This window comes from Macaca fascicularis, chromosome 12 (assembly GCF_037993035.2).
Source record: "Macaca fascicularis isolate 582-1 chromosome 12, T2T-MFA8v1.1".
Classification (NCBI taxonomy): domain Eukaryota; kingdom Metazoa; phylum Chordata; class Mammalia; order Primates; family Cercopithecidae; genus Macaca; species Macaca fascicularis.
In genome coordinates this window covers 134,314,253-134,336,442 of record NC_088386.1, presented here as the reverse complement: position 1 = coordinate 134,336,442, position 22,190 = coordinate 134,314,253, and the positions used below count along the sequence as shown (strand labels likewise).

The following is a 22,190-nucleotide window of genomic DNA, read 5'->3' as shown; positions in this document are numbered from 1 at the left end:
ATATTTGAAAAAAAATTAAACAGAACTTCTAAAATGAAATTAAAAACACAGTGGTCGGAAAAAAAAAAAACATTTAGTATAATGGTTGCAGTGAAAAGTATATTAGATATGTCTAAAGAAGCAATTGGTTGTGGACTTAAAGACGGTGCTCAAGAAATCATCCTAGCCAGGCAAGGTGGCTCACACCTGTAATCCCAGAGACTCAAGAGGCTGAGGTGGGAGGATTGCTTGAGGCCAGGAGTTTAAGACCAGCCTGGAAAGCAGAATGAGATCCCATCTCTACAGAAAAAAAAAAAAATCCAGACATGGTGGCATGTGCCTATAGTCCTAGCTACTCAGGAGATTGAGGTGGGAGGATCACTTGAGCCCAGGAGGTTGAGGCTGCAGTGAGCTATGGTCCCACTATTGTACTGTCTGGCCTGGGTGGCAGAATAAGACCCCATCTCTAAAAAATAAATGAAATTTTAAAAATTTGAAAAAATCATCCCAACTATAGGACCAAGAGACAGAGATAGAAGAATATAAACAAGAAGTGAAGGACATGGTGGCTGGGGTAGGAGGGTCTAAGGAGCATCTACTCTGGAGTTCAAGAAGGGAGTCAAGAGAGAAGAAAGGAAGCAATATTAAAGGAGATACGAATGAAATTTTTCCAGAGTTAGATATCCAGGTATCTCTGTAAATCCTTACCAAGATTTAAATAAAAGCACACTTCAACGCATGTTGAAGTCCTGAGGCTACAGGACACCAAGGAAAAATTTTAAAAAGCAGCCAGAGAAAGAAGAGAGATCACATAGGAAACAAATGTAACTGAAAGCCGACTTCTCGACAGCATCAGTGGATGCCAGAATGCACTAGAATGACATCTTCAATGTGCTCTAAGAGATCAATTGTCATCCTAGAATTCTACACCCAGTGAAACTACCTTTCTGGTATGATGACAAAATAGACAAAGTTTGTCACTAAAAGGCACTGTCAAAAAGATGGGTCTCTTCGTGGTCACCACTTGCCACGAAGCAGATCTTAGATGATTTCCCAACAAAACACAGGATAGATTAAGGAATAAGCCTTATCAGGGAAGTGATAGCAGAAGGAGGTAGACAAATTATTAGGCAGACTGGGGGCAGGTCCCTAGTGAAACCCCAACTTCAAACCAAAGACAGTTTAAAGCCCGAAAGCCAAGCTACCAGTCTTGGATAAGTCCACAGACCAGACTAACCTGTCTTCCCATTTGGCACACTTTCCTCTGATTGATCCCCACCCTTCACCTATTTTACATATACCTACCCTTCCCTAATTGGTTTTTTTACACTGTCATGCCCTTCTCTGAATGGTGCCTTTGTTTTAGCCTTTTTTGCATACTCACAAACCAATCAGCACACACACCCCAATTCTGAGCCCATAAAAGCCCCAAACCCAGCCACACTGAGAGAGACACCACATGACTTGTGGTGGGAGACCATTCTCGAATCCCATCTATGCTGAGAGCTATTTCATCACTCAATAAAACTCTTCTCCAGGCCGGGCGCAGTGGTGCAAGCCTGTAATCCCAGCACTTTGGGAGGCCGAGACGGGCGGATCATGAGGTCAGGAGATCAAGACCATCCTGGCAAACATGGCGAAACCCCATCTCTACTAAAAAATACAAAAAACTAGCCAGGCGAGGTGGTGGGTGCCTGTAGTCCCAGCTACTCAGGAGGCTGAGGCAGGAGAATGGCGTAAACCCAGGAGGCGGAGCTTGCAGTGAGCTGAGATCCAGCCACTGCACTCCAGCCTGGGCAACAGAGCAAGACTCCGTCTCAAAAAAAAAAAAAAAAACTCTTCTCCACCCTTCTCACACTTCAATTGTCAGTGTAATCTCATTCTTCTTGGATGTGGGACAAGCACTCAGGACCTCGCTGAACTCAGGTACAAAAAACTCAGGTAACACTGTAGCCCTCTACCCTCTCCACCCATGATCGGTGCCTAGCGGCCGCGCCACACCAACAGGGAGCAGCAGCAGGGCCAGGCCAGCCCCAGAGCCATGGGCCGGAGTAGGGCAACAGGACTGACAGAGATTTTAATACACCCCTGTTTGTCGGGCTGTAGCAGGTCTAAAAGACCTGTTAGCACATGTAGCACGACCTCTGGGGCTCCAAGGTTGCAGCCCTCCCTGTTTCGATGCCACCATATTCTCCTCATCTGGACGCTAGAATTCACTACAGGAGCTTGCAACATGCCTGGTCCAGCCACAAGCCCCACACAGGGCCTACTCCTCTGCCAGTGCTTGGAGCAGCTGGCCGGACCCCAGACTCACTCGCCCACACACACCCTCCAGCCGGGGGCTGAGCACTCAGTCATGGCGGCCATGGGGTCTGCACCAGTGTGCAAGCCACATGCGGGCCAGCAGACTGAATGGGTAGGGCGCCTCCTATGGCAAACCTGGGGCTGAGCAAGGCCTGGGCAGAGGTGTAGCTGACCAGAGGTCTCTAGCTGGCAAAGCAGCCAAGAAAAATCCTGCATCAGAAGCTTACATGAGCAAGTAGCAGCAAGAGACACAAAAGCAGGGAGCCTGCAACCCCAACCTCACCTCAATCTGCTCACACACAGACAGCTCACCTTTCAGGGAGAAGCACCGGCCCCTGTTGCTACCCTTCTAAGGCAAACAGGAAGTGATCTATTAGGAGGGGGATGACTTGCTGAGGCAGCAGCAGTTGGGACTTGGGTACCAGCTGTTTTCATTGCTGTCTGAGAAGCCAGCTGCCCCACACCTGGGCCCCATGGGATGTCGAGCTTGCATCACTCCCCTCTACTGAAAGAAGGCAGGCTGAGTGGGGGCAGCGGTGGTTTTAACTGACTCTTTATCCAGGCCACCCTGAGTGAGCTTCTAGGGCTAGTTCCAGACAATTCTGCTTGTCATATCCTGTATCCCTTAAAGGAAATTCTAAAGGATCAACTTTAGAAAGATGGAAAGGGATCCCAGATGGAGGGTATTTGATGCAATATGTACCCATAAAAATGAAAAGAAATGATAAGCAAATATTGGTAAGTAGGTAAATTCTGACAAACCTTGGCTGCCTAAACAATAGAATGTTTAATTTGTGAGTTTAAAAAGAGGATAAAATGGAAACACTGGACAATATAGCATATAAATTGGGATTGTCCTTGTATTATTTGAAGCTAAAGAAATTAAGCTTAGACTTTGTAAACTACCAGTGTTAAAATAGCTACTGTAACTATTAAAATAACAGTTATGTAATGTACAAACTCCAAACTAGACAGATCTAGGAAAAATAAGAGGATAAAACCTTTCTGTCTCCCAAAGAAGTTCAGAAAAAATGAGGTTGAAGAAAAACAAAAAGTGGGAAAAATAGCACTTAATAAGATAGTGTAATAAATCCAAATGTGATAAACTCTCCAGGTAAAAACAAAGACTACTGACTCAATGTTTCTTTTTCTTTTCTTTTTTTTTGAGACAAGGTCTCTGTCACCCATGCTGGAGTGCAGTGGCACGATCTCAGCTCATTGCAACTTCTGCACCCTGGCCCCCTCCCATACCCACTGCAATCCTCCCACCTCAGCCTCCAGAGTAGCTGGGACTGCACAGGCATGTACCACCACCCCCAGCTATTGTATTTATGTGTGTGTGTAGTGTGTGTATATTTTTAGTAGCAATGGGGTGTTGCCATGTTGCCCAGGCTCGTCTCAAACTCCTGAGATCAAGCAATCTGCCTGCTTCAGCCTCCCAAAGTGCTGAGATTACAGGCGTGAGCCACCACACCTGGCCCTGACTCAATGTTTATAAAAGACACAGTTAAGGCCAGGCATGGTGGCTCACGCCTGTAATCCCAGCACTTTGGGAGGCTGAGATAGGCAGATCACGATATCAGGAGATCAAGACCATCCTGGCTAATATGGTGAAACCCCGTCTCTACTAAAAATACAAAAAACTAGCCAGGCATGTTGGCGGGTGCCTGTAGTCCCAGCTACTCGGGAGGCTGAGGGAATGGCGTGAACCCAGGAGGCACACCTTGCAGTGAGCCGAGATTGCACCACTGCACTCCAGCCTGGGCAACAGAGCAAGACTCCATCTCAGAAAAAAAAAAAAAAAAAGTTAGTTAAAATATAAGAATTCAGAAAGATTTAAAGCAAAGGATGGAAAAATATATGAGCCAGAAAAAACTACAAGAAGAAATAAATTGTTCATCGTAGTACTGGGGAGACTTTAAAACACCTCTCTCATTAAATGATGAATCAATAGAAAAAACATCTGTTAGCATATCGATTTGAACGAAACAGTTACAAGCTCGACAGAATGGGCGTATATAGATGTAACACTGTGCCCAACAATGTGAAGGTACAGATCCTTTCCAAAGTTATAGGGAACACGAAAACAGCACATGTTGGTGAGGATATGGAGAAACCGGAACTTTCGCACATTGCTAGTGGGAATGCAAAGTAGTGGAGCCACTATGGACAATAGTATGCCAGTTCCTGAAAAGATTAAATGTAAAATTACCATGCAATCCAGCAATTCTGCTTCTGCGCATACACCCAAAAGAATTGAAAACAGGATCTCAGAGATATTTGCATATCCATATTCATAGCAGCATTATTCAAATAGCCAAAAGGTAGAAACAGAAGCTTTTACTGATGGATGAATGGATACATAAAATGTGGCATATACATACAATGGAATATTAGTCTCTGCCTTAAAACGGAAGGAAATGCTGACCCATGCTACAATGTGATGTATCTTGAGGACATGATGCCTAGTGAAACAAGTCAGTCACACAAAAGATAAATACTGTATGATTCTATTCATAAGAGGTTCCTAGAGGAGTCAGATTCATAAACACAGAAAGTAGAATGGTGGGTGCCAGGGGCTGGGGGTAGGGGAAATGAGAAGTTACTGTTTAATGGATATAGAGCTTTAGTTTTGCAAGGGGAAAAAGTTCTAGGGATCAGCTGCACAATAGTGTGAATGTACTTAATGCCATTGACCTATACACTTAAAAATGGTTAAGATGGGCCGGGCGCGGTGGCTCAAGCCTGTAATCCCAGCACTTTGGGAGGCCGAGACGGGCGGATCACAAGGTCAGGAGATCGAGACCATCCTGGCTAATATGGTGAAACCCCGTCTCTACTAAAAATACAAAAAACTAGCCGGGCGAGGTGGTGGGCGCCTGTGGTCCCAGCTACTCGGGAGGCTGAGGCAGGAGAATGGCGTAAACCCGGGAGGCGGAGCTTGCAGTGAGCTGAGATCCGGCCACTGCACTCCAGCCTGGGCGACAAAGCGAGACTCCGTCTCAAAAAAAAAAAAAAAAAATGGTTAAGATGATAGGCCGGGCAGGGTGGCTCACACCTGTAATCTCAGCACTTTGGAAGGCTGAGGCGGGCGGATCACCTGAGGTCAAGAGTTCAAGACCAGCCTGGCCAACATGACAAAACCCCATCACTACTAAAAATACAAAAAAATTAACTGGGTGTGGTGGTGCACACCTGTAGTCCCAGTTACTCAGGAGGCTGAGGCATGAGAATCACTTGAACCTGGGGGGTGGAGGTTGCAGTGAGCCAAGATCATGCCACTGCACTCCAGCCTGGGCAACAGAGTGAGACTCTGTCTCAAAAAAAAAAAAAAAAAGGTTATTTTTGTTATGTGTATTTTATAGTAAAAAAATATAATGATATGTCAAAATATTATTATTTTTTAATTATATGGAATGCTTCAAAAATTTTGTGCTATCCTTGCCCAGGGGCCATGCTAATCTTCACTGCATCATTCCAATTTTAGTACAGCGAGCAGGAAATGCTATTTGTTAAGCCCAATAAAGTAATTAAGTTGTGAAAAAAATATATGGAGCTTTTATGAAAGTCACCATGTGCTGGGCCATCAGGGCAGCCTCCACACCGTTCACAGCATCAGTATTGGGCAGGCCACATTCTCTCACCAAGATGCAATCAAATCAGAAATCAATAATAAAAAGATAACCCAGGAGAAAAAAACAGAAGCATGTATTTCATAATGCAGTAAAGAATAAATCATTATAGAAATGACAAAATATACAAAACTGAACTAAAATAAGGTGCCCATTCAATGAAACTTAAAATCATGGTTACGAGAACATCGGTTAGTGACAGGGAAGAAATGTAGTAAAATTGTTTACGGAAAATAGAAAGAAGTCAACATTACCTAACACGATAAGCAGCACAGTCCCAATGGTGTCAACGGTGCTTCTGTGCATGTTATACGGACAACAGATTGTAACAGACAAGATTGTGAACACACACACACACACACACGCACACACACGATGAGAATACATACCAGCAACTAGCATTATAAATTGTGGCCAATTTTGGAAGGTAGGATGTACAAGTGATGTTTGTTTACTTCTTCGTGGTGTTTTCTAGATGAATTAATATGAATTCGGTTATCAGAAAGGAAAACAATAAAGGGAACAAAGATAACAGCAGCAGAGGCTTGGGAAACACAAGCCCCCAGGGCCCACCTCTTGTCCTCTCAGTGCTGCTGCAGGACTGACGCCCCTCACATGAACACAATAAACCACAGGACACTGGGTGCCCAGGAAAAGACACCAGAGACACCCCCAATCCTGCCTTCTCGGGTGAGGGATGCCACCCGGCAGGGCCCTGGGTAGGGGCAGCCTGGGTTCTGTCCCTAGATTCACTGAGGCCAGTTCCAATCTGCCTGCAACGCCTCTCACCCTCCTTCCCCTATCCTCCCGCCCCCGTTTTCAGGCTCTTCGCTGGTTCTGGAGCCCCCAGCTGAAGCTGCTGGACCCCTGAGAACATCTCAGTACCCAGTTCCCTGAGCCCGCTGAACCGAGGGGAAGAAGGCCATATCCAAAGCCCCTAAATGTGCCTGTTCACAAAAACAGAGCCTGAAGGAGCTGTAAACTCAGAGGCTGTGTGATGGCGAAGCAGGACAGGTGTAGTCATTTGGAAAGCAACCAACATACCTTCCATCCACACCCCCAGCCCAGCCCTCCCAGATCCAGGGAAATGGCTCTTTACACGGGCTTGGGGACTCGGGGAGAAATGTAACTTGAAGAACCTGTTATGTTAGGAGATGATCTTGGAAAGGAGGGCAAATCCCCAGCGACCCAGAGGATTTTCAGGGGCTGCTCTGGAGCGGAAGGAGGTTTCGCTTCTCCAGGGGCCTGAATTCCGTGACCCCCCGCAGGGGTGAGGGCTACAGCTTTCAATGGTGCCCTGTCCCAGCTCTCCAGTCGGAGAGGACCAAAACCAGAGACAGTGTCTCCCCTCCTGGGAGAAGGAGAAATGTATATATATACACACACACACACACGCACACGCACACGCACACACATATATATATAATTTTTTTTTTTAAGACAGAGTCTCGTTCTCTCACCCAGGCTAGAGTGCAGAGACGTGACTTCAGCTCACTGCAACCTCTGCCTCCCGGCTTCCAGCGATTCTCCTGCCTCAGCATCCCAAGTAGCTGGGACTACAGGCGTGCACCACCACACTCTGCTCATTTTTGCATTTTTTAGTAGAGATGGGGCTTCATCATATTGGCTAGGCTGGTCTCAAACTCCTGACCTTGTGATCCACCCACCTTGGCCTCCCAAAGTGCTAGGATTACAGGCATGAACCACTGTGCCCAGCCTAGAAATATTAATAATAAATATGAAATTTCACCAGTGCGTACTCACAAAAACCTAGATGGTACATATATTCCTATTTGTGTATATATTTTTTCATATGGAAAACCAAATGTCCCAGCACCCTTACTGAATATCAACCCTACTTGATCTGCAATGCCAGTATCAACTGCAATATATCAGGTTTCTAGATTTGCTCCTTTACGGCCTTAAGGGGACCACCATCCTATGTGCTATCCCTTGTTCACTGAATTGTGTGCCACATGATTGTGACAAAATATACAATATTCTTTATTACAAATTCCATATAGCTGATTCTCACAGAATGCTTTCGATTTTTGCTGAACTCTTATATTCACAGCCAACCTATGGTTCCAATTGACAAGTTTAGTTCAGACACGAATGCTGGTTATTTGCTTTTAACAAGTAAAAGTGAAACAACAAAGACTTACATAGAACCGCACTTGTTTGGCAATGACCCGAGGGACTTCTTTGTTGAACGGGGTAAGTTTCTGAACATTGGAAGAATTTTCCTCCATTTGCTTTGTGCTCATCACAATGGAATGGCTGTGGACACGGTTGTGACTTTTTTTTTTGAGACGGAGTCTCACTCTGTCACCAGGGTGGAGTGCAGTGGCATGATCTTGGCTCACTGCACCCTCTGCCTTCCAGGTTCAAGCAATTCTCCTGCCTCAGCCTCCTGAGTAGCTAGGATTGCAGGTGCCCGCCACTATGCTCGGCTAATTTTTTGGTATTTTTAGTAGAGACAGGCTTTCACCATGATGGCCAGGCTGGACTCAAACTCGTGACCTCAGGTGATCTGCCTAGCTCAGCCTCCCAAAGCGCTGGGATTACAGGTGTGAGCCACTGCGCCTGGCCTGATGTGACATTTACTTCATGTTTACCAAGCAGTCCTTCCATTCACTTTCACACTATTACCTTCTTAAAATTAGATAAACAACAAAACAACAAGTCAAGCCCTGACTTGTAGCATCTGTCGATTTCCATGGTGTAAATACTCTCACCTTGGGCAATGTGATTTCACCCGACTTGGAGTTATAAGAGATGCACAATAGCACACACCCCCCAGCATTTCCTCCTGAGGTCCAAGATATTAATCACCTCAGGGCACGGACACGAGGAAAATGTAAAATAATTAGTTTTCGGTATTCCTTACCTTTGTATTTTAATGTAATGGCTTGTAACATTTCTGAACGTCTTTCACTGTACAGCCAGTCCCAGCCCACAAGTCCCCCTTGCGTCCTGTTCCTGGTGCCTAGGCCCTCGCCATGCCAGCCAGTAGCAGAAGGCTTTGGGGGTTGGAGAGGAGAGTGGGTAAGCATGGCCTGGAGGCCACCATGCAGCCGTGGATGTGCCCCATTTGTTGCATCCTGCCAGGCTTATCTTGGAGGTTACAGGGACCTTAACTCAGCCCAACTCACCCCAGAGGCCACTCTGCTCTTTATATAAATCACAGCCTTTTTCATTTCACTGCTAGGGAGTCCAAGTATTTTACCACCACAAATGGATGTTTTGGCAGGTGTAAAAATAGGGAAAAGATAGAAATAAATGGGTGCGCAGTTTTACAGGCAATGGGAGAGAGCCCTTGTGGAGGAATAAAGGCCTGGCTCACAAGTTCACAAGCCTCGCCCATGTGACTATGCTCTGAACTGGGCTAAGAAGCAACCGCAGCTCAAGAGGCGTCTGAGAGGAGAACTTCCCTGCACAGCATCGCGGGCTGCAAGATCCAGGTCGACGTGCTGACTGAAGGTTTTGATTTTGCAACTATCGAACGAGTTTAATGCTTAAAATCCATGGTTTAAGAGATTTTATTTGAAAGTTCTATTTTTAAAAGCATCCTGGTGTTTGTATTGAAACTGTCCCAAAGACGCTTTTCTTTAGAGCCATAATCCCTGGAAATGGAAACCCACCAGAAGAACGAGAGCTTGCTCCTCTCCCTGGGCGCACGCTGGGCTGCAGAGTAGAATGAGGTCAGCTTTGCGGTGGGTCCAAGCCACACGGGGGATGGCTGCGAGTCCAAGCAACCGGCCAAGGCTCGGGGCTGCATTATGACTTTCAGGAGCCCTTCCTCCATAAAAAATATTAAAAATTCTATTTTACGATGGCATCGATATAAAGATGAATATATTAATATTGTATATTAAAATATTTATTTTGACCTAAAAGTTCATTTTTTTCTTCTGATTATGAAAGAAATGAAAACACTTCCGAGGGCTGTGAAAGCGCCGTGGGGGCTGGCGCCACGCCTGCTGGGCTTAATGGGTCTGGCCACGCGATGTGGCAGACACTCCCACACTGAGCGGCTGCAGCCTCGGGGCAGGATGGGCCAAGTAGCAAGGTCTTGATTCAAGTGCATGGTTTGGGGCGAGCGGAGGCCATGCAGCCCAGTGGAATTGTTTAGGGCAGGAACGCCTGTCTGATTCTGCCCTCTCCAGTGTCCTCTCTCACCCACAGCCCTTGCTGTGACACCAGTCAAAAAAGTGGTCACGCTGATCTCAAGTCACCAACCTGCCCTTTCTCAGCTGTGTGCTCATGCAGACGACAGAACACTCAAGCAGAAAGACCTCAGGGACAGGCAGCTGTTGCCCAGGCTGGAGTGCAGTGGCCGGATCTCAGGTCACTGCAAGCTCCGCCTCCCGGGTTCACGCCATTCTCCTGCCTCAGCCTCCGGAGTAGCTGGGACTACAGGCGCCCGCCACCTCGCCCGGCTAGTTTTTGTATTTTTCAGTAGAGACGGGGTTTCACCGTGTTAGCCAGGATGGTCTCGATCTCCTGACCTTGTGATCCGCCCGTCTCGGCCTCCCAAAGTGCTGGGATTACAGGCTTGAGCCACCGCACCCGGCCCTCCAGGAGGCTTTTCTTTCTTCCCTGCGGCTCCAACAAAACAGCAGAGGGACTTCCCCGGCAGAGCAAATTTCAAGTCCTGACCAGGTGCCAAGCCCTGGAACACTGCAGGGCAGCTGCGGCCAACACAGGCGGCCAGTGTCAGGCACACGGTCACAGAGGGCAACTTTGCCCAGGGTTTGAAAACAATTTTTGGAAGACCCCCAATTCTGAAGGGGTCTTAAATAGGTTCCTTGAAAGTGAAGTAGGAAAACTGGCAAATGCAATCTGTTCTCAAAGAGGCGCAGGCCACTGAAGGCTGCCTGCAAGGTGGCCCCGTGTCCTTGCACCATGGGGAACCTCCCCAAAAGGTGGTTTCTATTCAAAAGGGAATGATGATATTCGTTCCCCAGCTTGAAGAAGGACAAGTTAGGGGCCGGACAGGACTCCCCGGGCTAACGCTGAGCAGTGAGGCGGGGGACTGGAGACTTCAGAGGCCTTCCAGGGGTTGGGGGATAGGGGCAGGCAGGAACTGCAGCCCAGGCTCCATCTGCCTGGGGGCTCCTAAAGGTCATGTCTGCCAAGGCCTGAAGCCTACCTGGGGGCTGACATGTTGATGCAGTTGGTAGAAAGTGCAATGGGGGCGTGGAGATCCGGCCAGCTCGCATGCCTCCTGTGACGAGGAGCTCACCATCTACCAGATGAGGGGCTGTCCTGTCATCTTTGAACCCTGTTGGAAAGGAGACTCCCTCCTTACACAGAGCCAAAGTCAGTCTCCCTTTGTCTCCCACCCATGGGTTCCAGCGCCACAGAGAACAGCCTCAACCCTCCCTCTACCCCAGATCTGTAATTTCAAGACAGGGGGCCATGTCCCTGCTCCAGCTTTTTCTTGTGCCAGCAAAATATTTCTAAATTTGAGAAGTACTTCCAAAACGCCCTCCAGAAGTCTCGCACAATTTACACCCCACATCTTCAACCACTCCAAATACTATCAATTTTTAAATTGTTGGCAATTGAAAGATGAACCAGAGCCAGGCTCCGCCGGGAGCGCGCCGTGTGCTGTGTGCTGAGGGCTGCCCTTCACGCTTTCCACCTGGTGCTGCGCATGTGCTCTGATGACAAGGTGAGGCCAGCACTCTTGGATCCAACCAAGCAGGTGGGAGAGGGAGGCCAGAGTCAGACTACCTGCCTAAGCCAACAGCCAAGGCCAAGGGCGTGGCAGTGCCTGTCCTGCTGGGAAGCCCAGGTAACTCCTCTTCCAGTCTGGATTCCCACATCTCTGCCACCTTCTCTCTGGACGGCAAAGTCAAACATTGGTTTCTCATGCTTTGTGATTATTTGATTGCCTATTTATTCCTTTCCTCTATCGTTCAATTGGACTGTTTTTCTTATTAAAAAGTCCGTCTTTAAACAGAGTTTAAAATATATTGCAAGTTTATCCCAATGTGTTGTTTGTTTTTTACTTTTGCTTGGAATACAGAAAGTTTCACTTTTTAATGGAGCAAAGTGTCCATTTTTGATTTTTTTTGCATTTGTGGATTCTGGAAATTGTTGTCTTTTTAAGGAAGTTCTGCAGCCCAAAAAGTATTTAGCACTAGCATCCTAGGCTGGGCTGCAGGAGGGCAGGGCCCCTCTCACCCCAGGTCCCCTGGACAGGGAGACAGAAGGGTCTGGGAGTTTCACAACTGTGCGTCCACACCACTGGGTCCCCACATCAGAATCGGACACAGACACCGCCTAGTCCTCTCGGGAGTCTAGTCCTGTTGAGGGTCCCTCACTGCCTCACCTGAAGCCTCTCCCTCCTCCTCCTCCTTGGGCTATCCCTCTGCCCAAGGTGCAGGGGAAGCTGGCCCTACGCACCCTCTCCCCACAGCCATCGGCCCCGCCTGTCCTCACCGGTTGGTCTGGCAGACAGTGGGCGGCCTGGGGAAGCATCTGCAGCAGCACCGCCAATTTCTTGCTGCTCAAGTCAGAAGGATTTTATGCACTTTATGAAAATAAAACAAATGCTTCCCAGAACTGTCAGGGCCCATTAGCTCTAAAGAGTCACATGCCCAGCTTTGAAACCACAAATTTCTAGCAGGCGCCTCTCTCATCCCAATGCCACTACCTAGGAGGCCCAACCCCCTCCCAAGAGGCCAAGCCCCTGACCCACAGGCCTGAGCCCCCCACCCCACCAGAGGCTGAGGCCGAGACAAACTTGCCCATCCCTGAGGTTCGTCAGTCCTCAGGGGTGGGGCCTGGGCTCTGCTTTCCTCATGTGACCTCAGCTTAGACTGCTGTTTCCGTCCCTCACAGGAACATGCTAATAGCAAGCTACCCAAACGTGGCAGAGGCGTTTCTGAACATCACTGTGTCTTTATGGCCCATTTCAGCCATTGGCTTCTCTGCCTAGGAGATGAGATGTGAGACCATCCACCAAGACGGGGCCACGGGCAACTGGTCCTGAAGGGTCGGAGCCGAGCAGGAGACCCCAGGCCCTGCCAGCCAACCGCTGAGACGAGGGACAGCACACGCCGCCAGCGCACCACACACCAACACTCACCAGGCACCCATGAGCCACATGTGCTCCCCGTGGCTAAGATGACCCATCAGTGGACGACCGAGGCTCAAAGGAGACATAAAAAGGAGCACCCCAAATCACACATCCACACCTGACAGGAAGGGGGTCCTGAGCCCACACTCCGTGTTCTTCCACACCACCTCAAGAAGGGGCAAAATTTACCCTGCAGAGGTGCGGTTTGGCAGGGGAGAGGAATGAGGTCCAAAAGGTGAAAGAAGGCCTGAAGCTACGCCCACCACCCACAAAACTGGGCAGGGGAGGAGGAGTCTAGCCATAACCAGTGGTGGGACAGGAGGCCTGGCGGTCAGGGCCTGTGCTGTGGGCTCTGCAGGGCACTCACTGTGGTTCTTGCCTCAGTTACTTCCTGTTCAAGCTTGAACCCCACGCAGATCTGCCACTTACCGTTGATAATAAACCTCCTTTGTGCTTCAGAAACAATGCACATGACCCATGAACGAGACACAGAGGCCGGGGTGAAGAGTGAGACGCCGCTTTTGGGCCAGGCTTTCCAAGTCAATCTGTGTGAAGGGCCTCTCAACCCAGTTTGGGTTAAGACCTAGGAAACACCTTCAGAAGTAGTAAGCAGAGGCTTCAGAATTTCCACTCTGGATTTTCTTTTATCTTTTTTTTTTTTTTTTTTTTTTGAGACAGAGTCTCACTCTGTCACACAGGCTGGAGTGTAGTGTCATGATCTCGGCTCACTGCAACCTCTACCTCCTGGGTTCAAGCGATTCTCCTTCCTCAGCCTCCCAAGTAGCTGGGATTACAGGCATGTGCCAACATACCTGGCTAATTTTTATATTTTTAGTAGAGACGGGGTTACACCATGTTGGTCGGGCTGGTCTTGAACTCCTGATCGCAGGTGATCCGCCCACCTCAGCCTCCCAAAGTGCTGGGATTACAGGCGTGAGCCACCGCGCCTGGCTAGAATTTCTTCAGATGAAAAACAGCTGGACAAACCTAAGGACAGATAGCCAGGGGCCAGAGGAGGGTGGGGAGTGCAGGCCAGCCTGGGGAGCAGAGCTCAGTGGGGTGGCGGCAGGACAAGTATGCTCCAGGAGAGAGAACGCAAAGCCCCCGGGGCCTCAACAGGGGTCAGCTGCCTCCCCAAGGCTGTTTCCACAAAATCTCTCAGGAAAGACTGGAGAAAGTCTGAAGTGTCCCTTGCCATGCGTGCGCGCCTGAGAAAGACCCTTCTTCCCTATGGGCCCTGTGTCCTACTCCCTTCCCAGCTCCAGCGGATTCCCCCATGCCCTAAGGCTGACGGGCTTCTCACCTGCCCCGAATGGTGTCTGCTGTCCCATAGGGGAGAAGGTTCCAATTCCCCCATGCCCTAAGGCTGACGGGCTTCTCACCTGCCCTGAATGGTGTCTGCTGTCCCATAGGGGAGAAGGTTCCAATTCCCCCATGCCCTAAGGCTGACGGGCTTCTCACCTGCCCCGAATGGTGTCTGCTGTCCCATAGGGGAGAAGGTTCCAATTCCCCCATGCCCTAAGGCTGACGGGCTTCTCACCTGCCCTGAATGGTGTCTGCTGTCCCATAGGGGAGAAGGTTCCAATTCCCCCATGCCCTAAGGCTGACGGGCTTCTCACCTGCCCCTGAATGGTGTCTGCTGTCCCATAGGGGAGAAGGTTCCAACAGTAGTCATTGCCGGAGGGCACAGAACTCCTGCTGGAATCTTCTCCCCATGGGACAGAAAACTCGGTGCAGGGGCAGGTGAGAAGCCTGTCCGCCTTAGGGCACTGGGGGAATCCCTGTAGCTGGGAAGGAATAGGAGACCCCGACTCCTGGGGGAGGGGCAGGAATGCAAGCTGGTTCCAGAGCTACAGCGAAGACCCAGGGACATGGTGTCCACCTAACACTGGGGTTAATCAAGGAACACACTATGCCCCCAACCCCCCTGCCGGCTGACAAGCACTGGGCAGCAAGAAACACTGGACTCATGCATGTGCGGCAGAACCACTCAGCACGACGGAGGAACAGCCTGCCTGAGCACACAGGACTTCACCTATGAACACAGGATATTTTCATGTTGGGTAATCAAGGATAGCACATTACTAAGCCAAAGGAGAGAAAATGCCATCACCTTAACAGACAAGAACAATTCAACATCTATTCCTGCTAGAGGTTCTCTGTCATGAGGATCAGAAGAGTCTGTTTTCAACATGAGAAAAGAGCCGTCGCCATCATTCCTGGCAGCATCGGGCCAATTGTAAAAATCACAAGGACTGTCCGTATTTGTCCAGCATCGCACTGGGGGAAGGAAGCTATAGCACAGTCAAAAGGCAAACTGGGAATAATATGAACTCAAAACACGAAGTGCTTCTAGAAATCCAGGAGGGAAAACCAAGAGTCCAACAGAATAAAGGGCAAATGAGCTGCTGCACAGTCAGCTCACAGAACAGAAAAGCAAACAAGCACATGGTCCTTAAACACATCAAGAGAGGCTACAACTCAGTCAAAATGCGAAAGCGCAAATGAAAACCACGCTGAGATCCTTTCTCGCCTGAGTAGCGGAAGTCTCTGCGTGTGGCCGTCTGCTGCTGGAAGGCTGCGGGGAAAAGGCACTTCCACATATTCTCTGGTGCAGGAACATGGAACCATCCCACAAACAGCATCTGGCAACACCCACCAGTATGGTGACACACTGTGCTTTCACCCTGCAGTCTCACTTCTGGGTCTCTCCACACATAAGAAATGATGGGAGGACAAAGCCATTCGCGGCGGCATTGCTTTTAATGGTGGAAGATTAGAAACCATGCAACTGAGTACCAGGGAGCCAGCAGGAGAAGCCAGGCAGTTGCAGGGGGAGATCCACGCAGCCTGGAGAGAAGTGAGGACGGTGTCTAGGGTGGACACTCTGAGGTCCCTACAGACTGCATAAACCCAAAAAGCCAAGGTTCAGAACAGGGTATAGACTATGACCTTTTGTGAAACTGTATGTTGGGGGGTTATAAAAGTAAATATTCATATCTGCTTGTACAACAGTCTAACGCAAATGGCTGCCTACAGGGGCAAGGAGAAGCAAGGCAGACAGGGACCGCAGGAGGGGACTTCTAAGTGAGGACCCTTTCAGCTAACTGTGATTGTGGATCCATGCTAATATATTACCTTTTCCATTAAAAGCCCTTTAAATAAGAAGAAATGAATACTTTAGGAATATGAATTAGTTATGCCAACATGAATACCAGGCACAACTAAGGGTGATATTGATACATGATTGACAGTAAGGATAATTTTCTTTAAAAACTTACGCATAGCACTATCCACAGGGTGTCATGCCTGGCTGCTGGAGAACACAAATCAGACCCTACCATCTGTGTGCACAGTGGGGCAGGGCCAGCCCACCCTCGTGTCACAAGCATCTCCTAGAATCACATGGCTCTGGGTGCCCGGCTTCATCAGAAGACACCCAGAGGTTTCCACGGTGCTTTGGCCAACACCACATGCCCACCAATCTGGACACACACATTTGACTGCAGTCATTGACATGGATATGATCCTGCCCTGGCTGACCAGAACACAACCTTCTTGTAATATGTGTACTTTAACTTTCTTTTGAACTCCATTTTCTTACCAGAAAGATCAATTTGCTTGGTTTAAGAAACTGATAACCAATTTGGAACTCAGCTCTATGTATGGATTTAAAAACAAGTTTTATGTATTATTATTAATATTTTAGAGTGGATTTTGCTCTGTCACCCAGCCTGGCATGCAGTGGCATGACTGTGACTCACCGCAGCCTCAACCTGCTGGGCTCAAGTGATCCTACCACCTCAGCCTCCGGAGTAACCAGGACTACAGGCGCGGATCACCACACCCAGCTTTTTTGTTTTGATGGGGCCTCACTCACTATGTTGCCAGGGCTGGTCACGAACTCCTGGGCTCAAGTGAGTCTCACGTCTCGGCCTCTGAAAATACTGGGATTGCACACATGAGCCACCATGGCTGGCCAAAAGAAGTTTTGTGTGTGTTTTTTTTTAGACAGGGTCTCACTCTTTCACACAGGCTGGAGTACAGTGGCACAATCTCGGCTCACTGCAACCTCCGCCTCCCTGGTTCAAGCAATTCTTCTGCCTCAGCCTCCCAAGTAGCTGGGATTACAGGCGCCCACCACCATGCCTGGCTAATTTTTTTTTTTTTAATTTTTAGTAGAGACAGGGTTTCACCATGTTGGCCAGGCTGGTCTCGAACTCCTGACCTCAGGTGATCTGCCTGCCTTGGCCTCCCAAAGTGCTGGGATTACAGGTGTGAGCCACCATGCCCGGCCAAGTTCTATAGCTTTAAAAGTCATTTAAATTTCTCTCGCTGAATTTAAAAGAAATCAAAGTCCCTCCCAATCTCCCTTTACGAAAATACACATAATAATCAAAAAGGGGTTCTGACTAGGGGGCTTTACTAATGCCCCAATGTAAAGCTTGCATAAACCATACTTATTGAAACACCTTTTAGAAAAATATAAAATGTTTTTATTCATAAAGTGTATCCTAGGATAGAGTTAAACTCAGAGCCCAAATGCAGCAAGTAGTTACATTTGAGAATGGCTGAGAACAGCTATTCCTTCCCCTCCGACTTAGGCTGGCTCATGCTTGACTTAGAATTTTTCTTTCTTCTACTTTGATACGTTAGTCTTTGCTGGAGAGCCCCTCAGAGGAGCCCACAGTGGTAGAGGTGCCATGAACAAGGTTATTTACTCTCTGCGTTTTGGGTGTGGAAAGAAGAGTCCAGAAGGGGGAGCCAAGTCCAGGTCTGGGTGTTTAGTGTCTTCCCTGGTGGTGACATGCTGAGCCTTGATCCTGCTTGGGCGTGGCCTCCTTCTGAAGCAGGTTCCTGCAGAAGCTCAAACAGGCTGCTTATCCTGCTTGCTGCTGCCTCACACTGGCTACTGATCCAAAAGCTGCTCAAAGGCCCTGGCCATCTTTTCTCTCATTCGTGTGCCATGACACTGTACACACCGACCAATAGAAGATAAACCCCATGAGTCCAGGGCAGCTCGGAAGAGCAGCACTGGAATAGTTGAGGCGCACTCGCCAATACACTGACTAGAATCCGTATCACCCAAATCCTAAGTACACTTCATATCACCAAATGACATCATTCTTCTTGATTGATTTCAGTTTTTAAAAGTTGATTATTAAAAAGATAAGGATGAATATCAAAGTAGAAAGCTGCATTTTAGTCTTGAACTATTTCTTCCAAAGGTTTATTATGCATTTCCTTTGAATATAAATTATCATCAGCTCAACTTTTAAATTCAAATTCTGGAAGTATGACTCCAGTACTCCCTGAAAACTTATACACCAAAGTATAGAAAAATACTTAATAATCCCATTTGTGTATTTTCTCAAATTAAGAGAAAACTTAAATTTCTCAAATAAGATCAGGATCTGGTGTCTAGGATAAGATACAGTAACAATCATGTGTAGAGACCTTCTAAAACTTCACAAATGATCTTACGATTTCCAGTAAATGCTTACCTATCTTATAAAATTTCATTTTATACTGAAAAGAGGTATGTGTCATAATATGAATGAAAAGATATATTTCCCTGAACTTTCCTCATGAGAAAAACAAAATGCACACATTTGAAAATAAAAAATCTAAATGCTTATGATTTTTCCATGTGTGAATTGAACTGCACAATCCATACACTTATGGAAAAAAATATGTGATTATTTTTAATGATTTATGTATAAAAGAAAAATAAACTTTATGATACAATTTGACAGACTACTTCATAAAAAATTTTACTTACATACAATGTATGCAATTTTTCGCAATCCCCAAATTCTATTCATATATACAAATTCATAAAAGGCAGACATCTTAACTTGAAGTGAAACAAGGTCCATTCAGGGTCATGGCTAAGTCATTTGATTCAGTAGAAAAGAGATCATAAATACACGAAGGACTACTTAACTAATGTCCCTCCACTCCCCCAAAATGTATTCAGTATAATCTGATCAAACAGAATTTTATGGTGCACTATAGGAAGGAGAAAAAGACCAACGTTTCAGAATGGCAGATCTTAATAATCTGCTCCTGAACTTACTCAGCTCAGAAAGTCATATAACAACCTTAGTACAGAATTTATTTTGGAAATTGTATGAAGAAAAACCCAACGGTGCCATTTGTGCTAATCCTTAAAGAAACAAAACCTGGCAGGGCGCTGTGGCTCACGCCTGTAATCCCAGCACTTTGGGAGGCTGAGGCGGGCGGATCACGAGGTCAGGAGATCAAGACCATCCTGGCCAACATGGTGAAACCCCATCTCTACTAAAAATACAAAAATTAGCCGGGCGTGGTGGCGTGCGCCTGTAGTCCTGGTTACTCAGGAGGCTGAGGCAAGAGAATCACTTGAACTTGGGAGGCTGAGATTGCAGTGAGCCGAGATCACGCCACTGCACTCCAGCCTGGGTGACAGAGTAAGACTCCGTCTCAAAAAAAAAAAAAAGAAACAAAACTTTTTCAGGCAATCCTCACATTCTAAATGGCACTCCTTAGTTTACATAATAAACACACTATTTAAAAAAAAAGTATTAGGACCCAGACCTTAAGACCCATAAGTATGTCTTCAAACACAATGAAATGTTTTATACAATAACTTAAGACTCTGCTGCGTATTTACAATAGTATACGTAAGTGAAAAACTATAAACCATGTTTTTTAAAAAACCTTTGCATTAAAAAACAATTTCCAAAAAAATGGCTAACATCAAAAAACATCATAAATCAGTGCAGCCTTGTAAGTCTTCCTTATGTCATTTTTCCTAAGCTACCTGTCTCTCAGGTGTACACACCCATGCAAAGGAAAAGGCATGATGCCAGTGCCTCGCAGAGCAAGACCCTCTTAAGGAGAACAAGGACTCAAGGGTAGCTGTGCTAGCCTCTGCCTGAGGAAAACCAGGGTAAAATGCTGAAGAAAGTGAGGATGTAGCCCAAGACAATTTCATATCCAGACAATGTCCGTAAAGGCCATCCTGAAATCTCCTTTTTAAATTTATGAACTTCAAGGACTGGAAACACAAGCAAAAGATAGTAGAGATCAAGAAGAAAATTACATAGAGAAGTACATGCAATTACAAAGAGGTCAAAAAACAAAAACGAAAACAATCCAGTAGATAGGTACCTTATATGGAGACAGGCTGAGATTAGCCCTTTCAAATGGAAATTAACTAAAAATATAATTTATTCATTTTCAGGCCTCATTCTACTTATCAAGTGCCTATCAGAAAGTAAACAGTCATCCTTCATTCTGCATGGACCTCTGAGAGTCTTTCCACTAAACCAAAATAAAGGACTACTGTTCCCTCGGTACGGCCACACCACTTACCTGCTGGAGAGTTCTGGTACAGAACTAAACAGGCTACAGCAGAAACACAAAGAACAGGCTTTCAAAAAACCTTTCACAGAGGTGTTTGGAAGCGCTATTTATAACTAGCCAGTATTCCATCTGGAAGGAGGTAAGAAAACATGGTTTTTTTAATACACTTAACATGCTTACAGTTTTAAAGCTCTGAAAATTAGCTGGATAACAACATTGTAAACTGTTCATTTTCTTAGCAAACTGGAACTTAAAAGAGTAACGATTTTCTATCTTCCTTTTTGCTTTTAAACTGAGGTGACTTTTCATCTCTGAAACTTTTGAGTGTTCACCTTCTCGAAGTCAAATTGATACTATACACCATTTTCTGGATTTTTTCTTCATTCTTGAGGATGTTGGCCTTCACAGCGCAGATCTTGTCTTGCTGGTCTTTGATCAGCTGCTCCAGCTCCGCGAGCTCAGCCTTTAAGGGCTCCACGGCACAGTCTGTGATACTGAGGGAGAAGAAAACCAGCGGCTCGTCACTCTCTCATCTCATTGTGTGTTGGCTTCTTAATTAAGACATTGAAAGACAACAGAAGTAAATTATTCATCTCATCCAAAGAAAAGGATAAAATTTATTTCTTATTTTCACAACCCCTGCCACAACCAAAAGTGAAGTCAAACATGAGATTTATAAAAGCAGCAGTTAATATTTCTTCAATGATAAGCTTGAAGCCCTTAAATTATATACAGAACAGCCTCTGGGACAAGGAGGTATGCTGCAAAGTCCCTATCGACTTTGGGGACCTCCCCTCTACTACCCCCTACCTGTGCTCCTGCTGCAGGGCCCCCTCCCCATTACTCCCCCCTCCGCTACCCCCAACCTCTGCTCCTGCTGCAGGGCCTCCCCATTACTACCCGCCTGCTACCCCCCAACCTGTTCCTGCTGCAGGACCCCCTCCCCATTACTCTCCCAACTGCTACCCCCCACCTGTGCTCCTGCTGCTGGGCCCCCTCTCCATTACCCTCCTCCTACCCCTCAACCTGTTCCTGCTGCAGGGCCCCCTCCCCATTACTCCCTGCCTCTGCTACCCCCCACCCCTGCTCCTGCTGCAGGGCCCCCTCCCCATTACCCTCCTGCTCCCCCCGACCCCTGCTCCTGCTGCTGGGCCCCCTCCCCATTACCCTCCTCCTACCCCTCAACCTGTTCCTGCTGCAGGGCCCTCTCCCCATTACTCCCTGCCTCTGCTACCCCCCACCCCTGCTCCTGCTGCAGGGCCCCCTCCCCATACCCTCCTGCTACCCCCGACCCCTGCTCCTGCTGCTGGGCCCCTCCCCATTACCCTCCTCCTACCCCTCAACCTCTGCTCCTACTGCAGGGCCCCTCCCCATTATTCGCCCGACTCTGCTACCCCCTACCTGTGCTCCTGCTGCAGTGCCCCCTCCCCACTACTCCCTGCCTCTGCTAACCCCACCCCTGCTCCTGCTGCAAGGCCCCCTCCCCATTACCCTCTCGCTACCCCCAACCCATGCTCCTGCTGCAGGGCACTCCCTCATTACTATCCCCCACCTCTGCTCCTGCTGCAGGGCCCCCTCCCCATTACCCTCCTGCTACCCCCCACCCCTGCTCCTGTTGCAGGGCACCCTCCCCATTACCCTCCTGCTACCCCCCACCCCTGCTCCTGCTGCAAGGCCCCCTCCCCATTACCCTCCTGCTACCCCCCACCTCTGCTCCTGCTGCAGGGCACTCCCTCATTACTATCCCCCACCTCTGCTCCTGCTGCAAGGCCCCCTCCCCATTACCCTCCTGCTACCCCCCACCTCTGCTCCTGTTGCAGGGCACCCTCCCC

The 22,190-nt window shown here is 47.8% G+C and overlaps 1 protein-coding gene and 1 non-coding gene across 11 annotated transcripts in view; both read right to left on the bottom strand.

The window, feature by feature from the left end:
- Positions 1 to 5,688: 5,688 nt before the first annotated feature.
- On the bottom strand, positions 5,689 to 5,791 carry LOC123568115 (U6 spliceosomal RNA). The gene has a single exon (XR_006691341.1). It is a non-coding gene; the product is annotated as a U6 spliceosomal RNA (small nuclear RNA).
- Positions 5,792 to 17,481: 11,690 nt separating this feature from the next.
- Positions 17,482 to 22,190, bottom strand: part of TRAF3IP1 (TRAF3 interacting protein 1) — an 82,876-nt gene continuing 78,167 nt past the window's right edge. For 6 of the 10 annotated variants that reach the window (XR_012421636.1, XM_074010648.1, XM_005574798.5 and 3 more), the window contains one exon: positions 17,482 to 20,852. Coding sequence is in view for 8 of the 10 variants with exons in the window: in XM_074010648.1 (XP_073866749.1) it covers positions 20,687 to 20,852 (166 nt within the window). In the remaining 2 variants the exon portion in view is untranslated. Of the gene's footprint in view, positions 20,910 to 22,190 lie in introns of all 10 variants that reach the window. The other 4 variants (XM_045368045.3, XM_074010650.1, XM_074010651.1 and 1 more) reach the window with 2 other exon arrangements.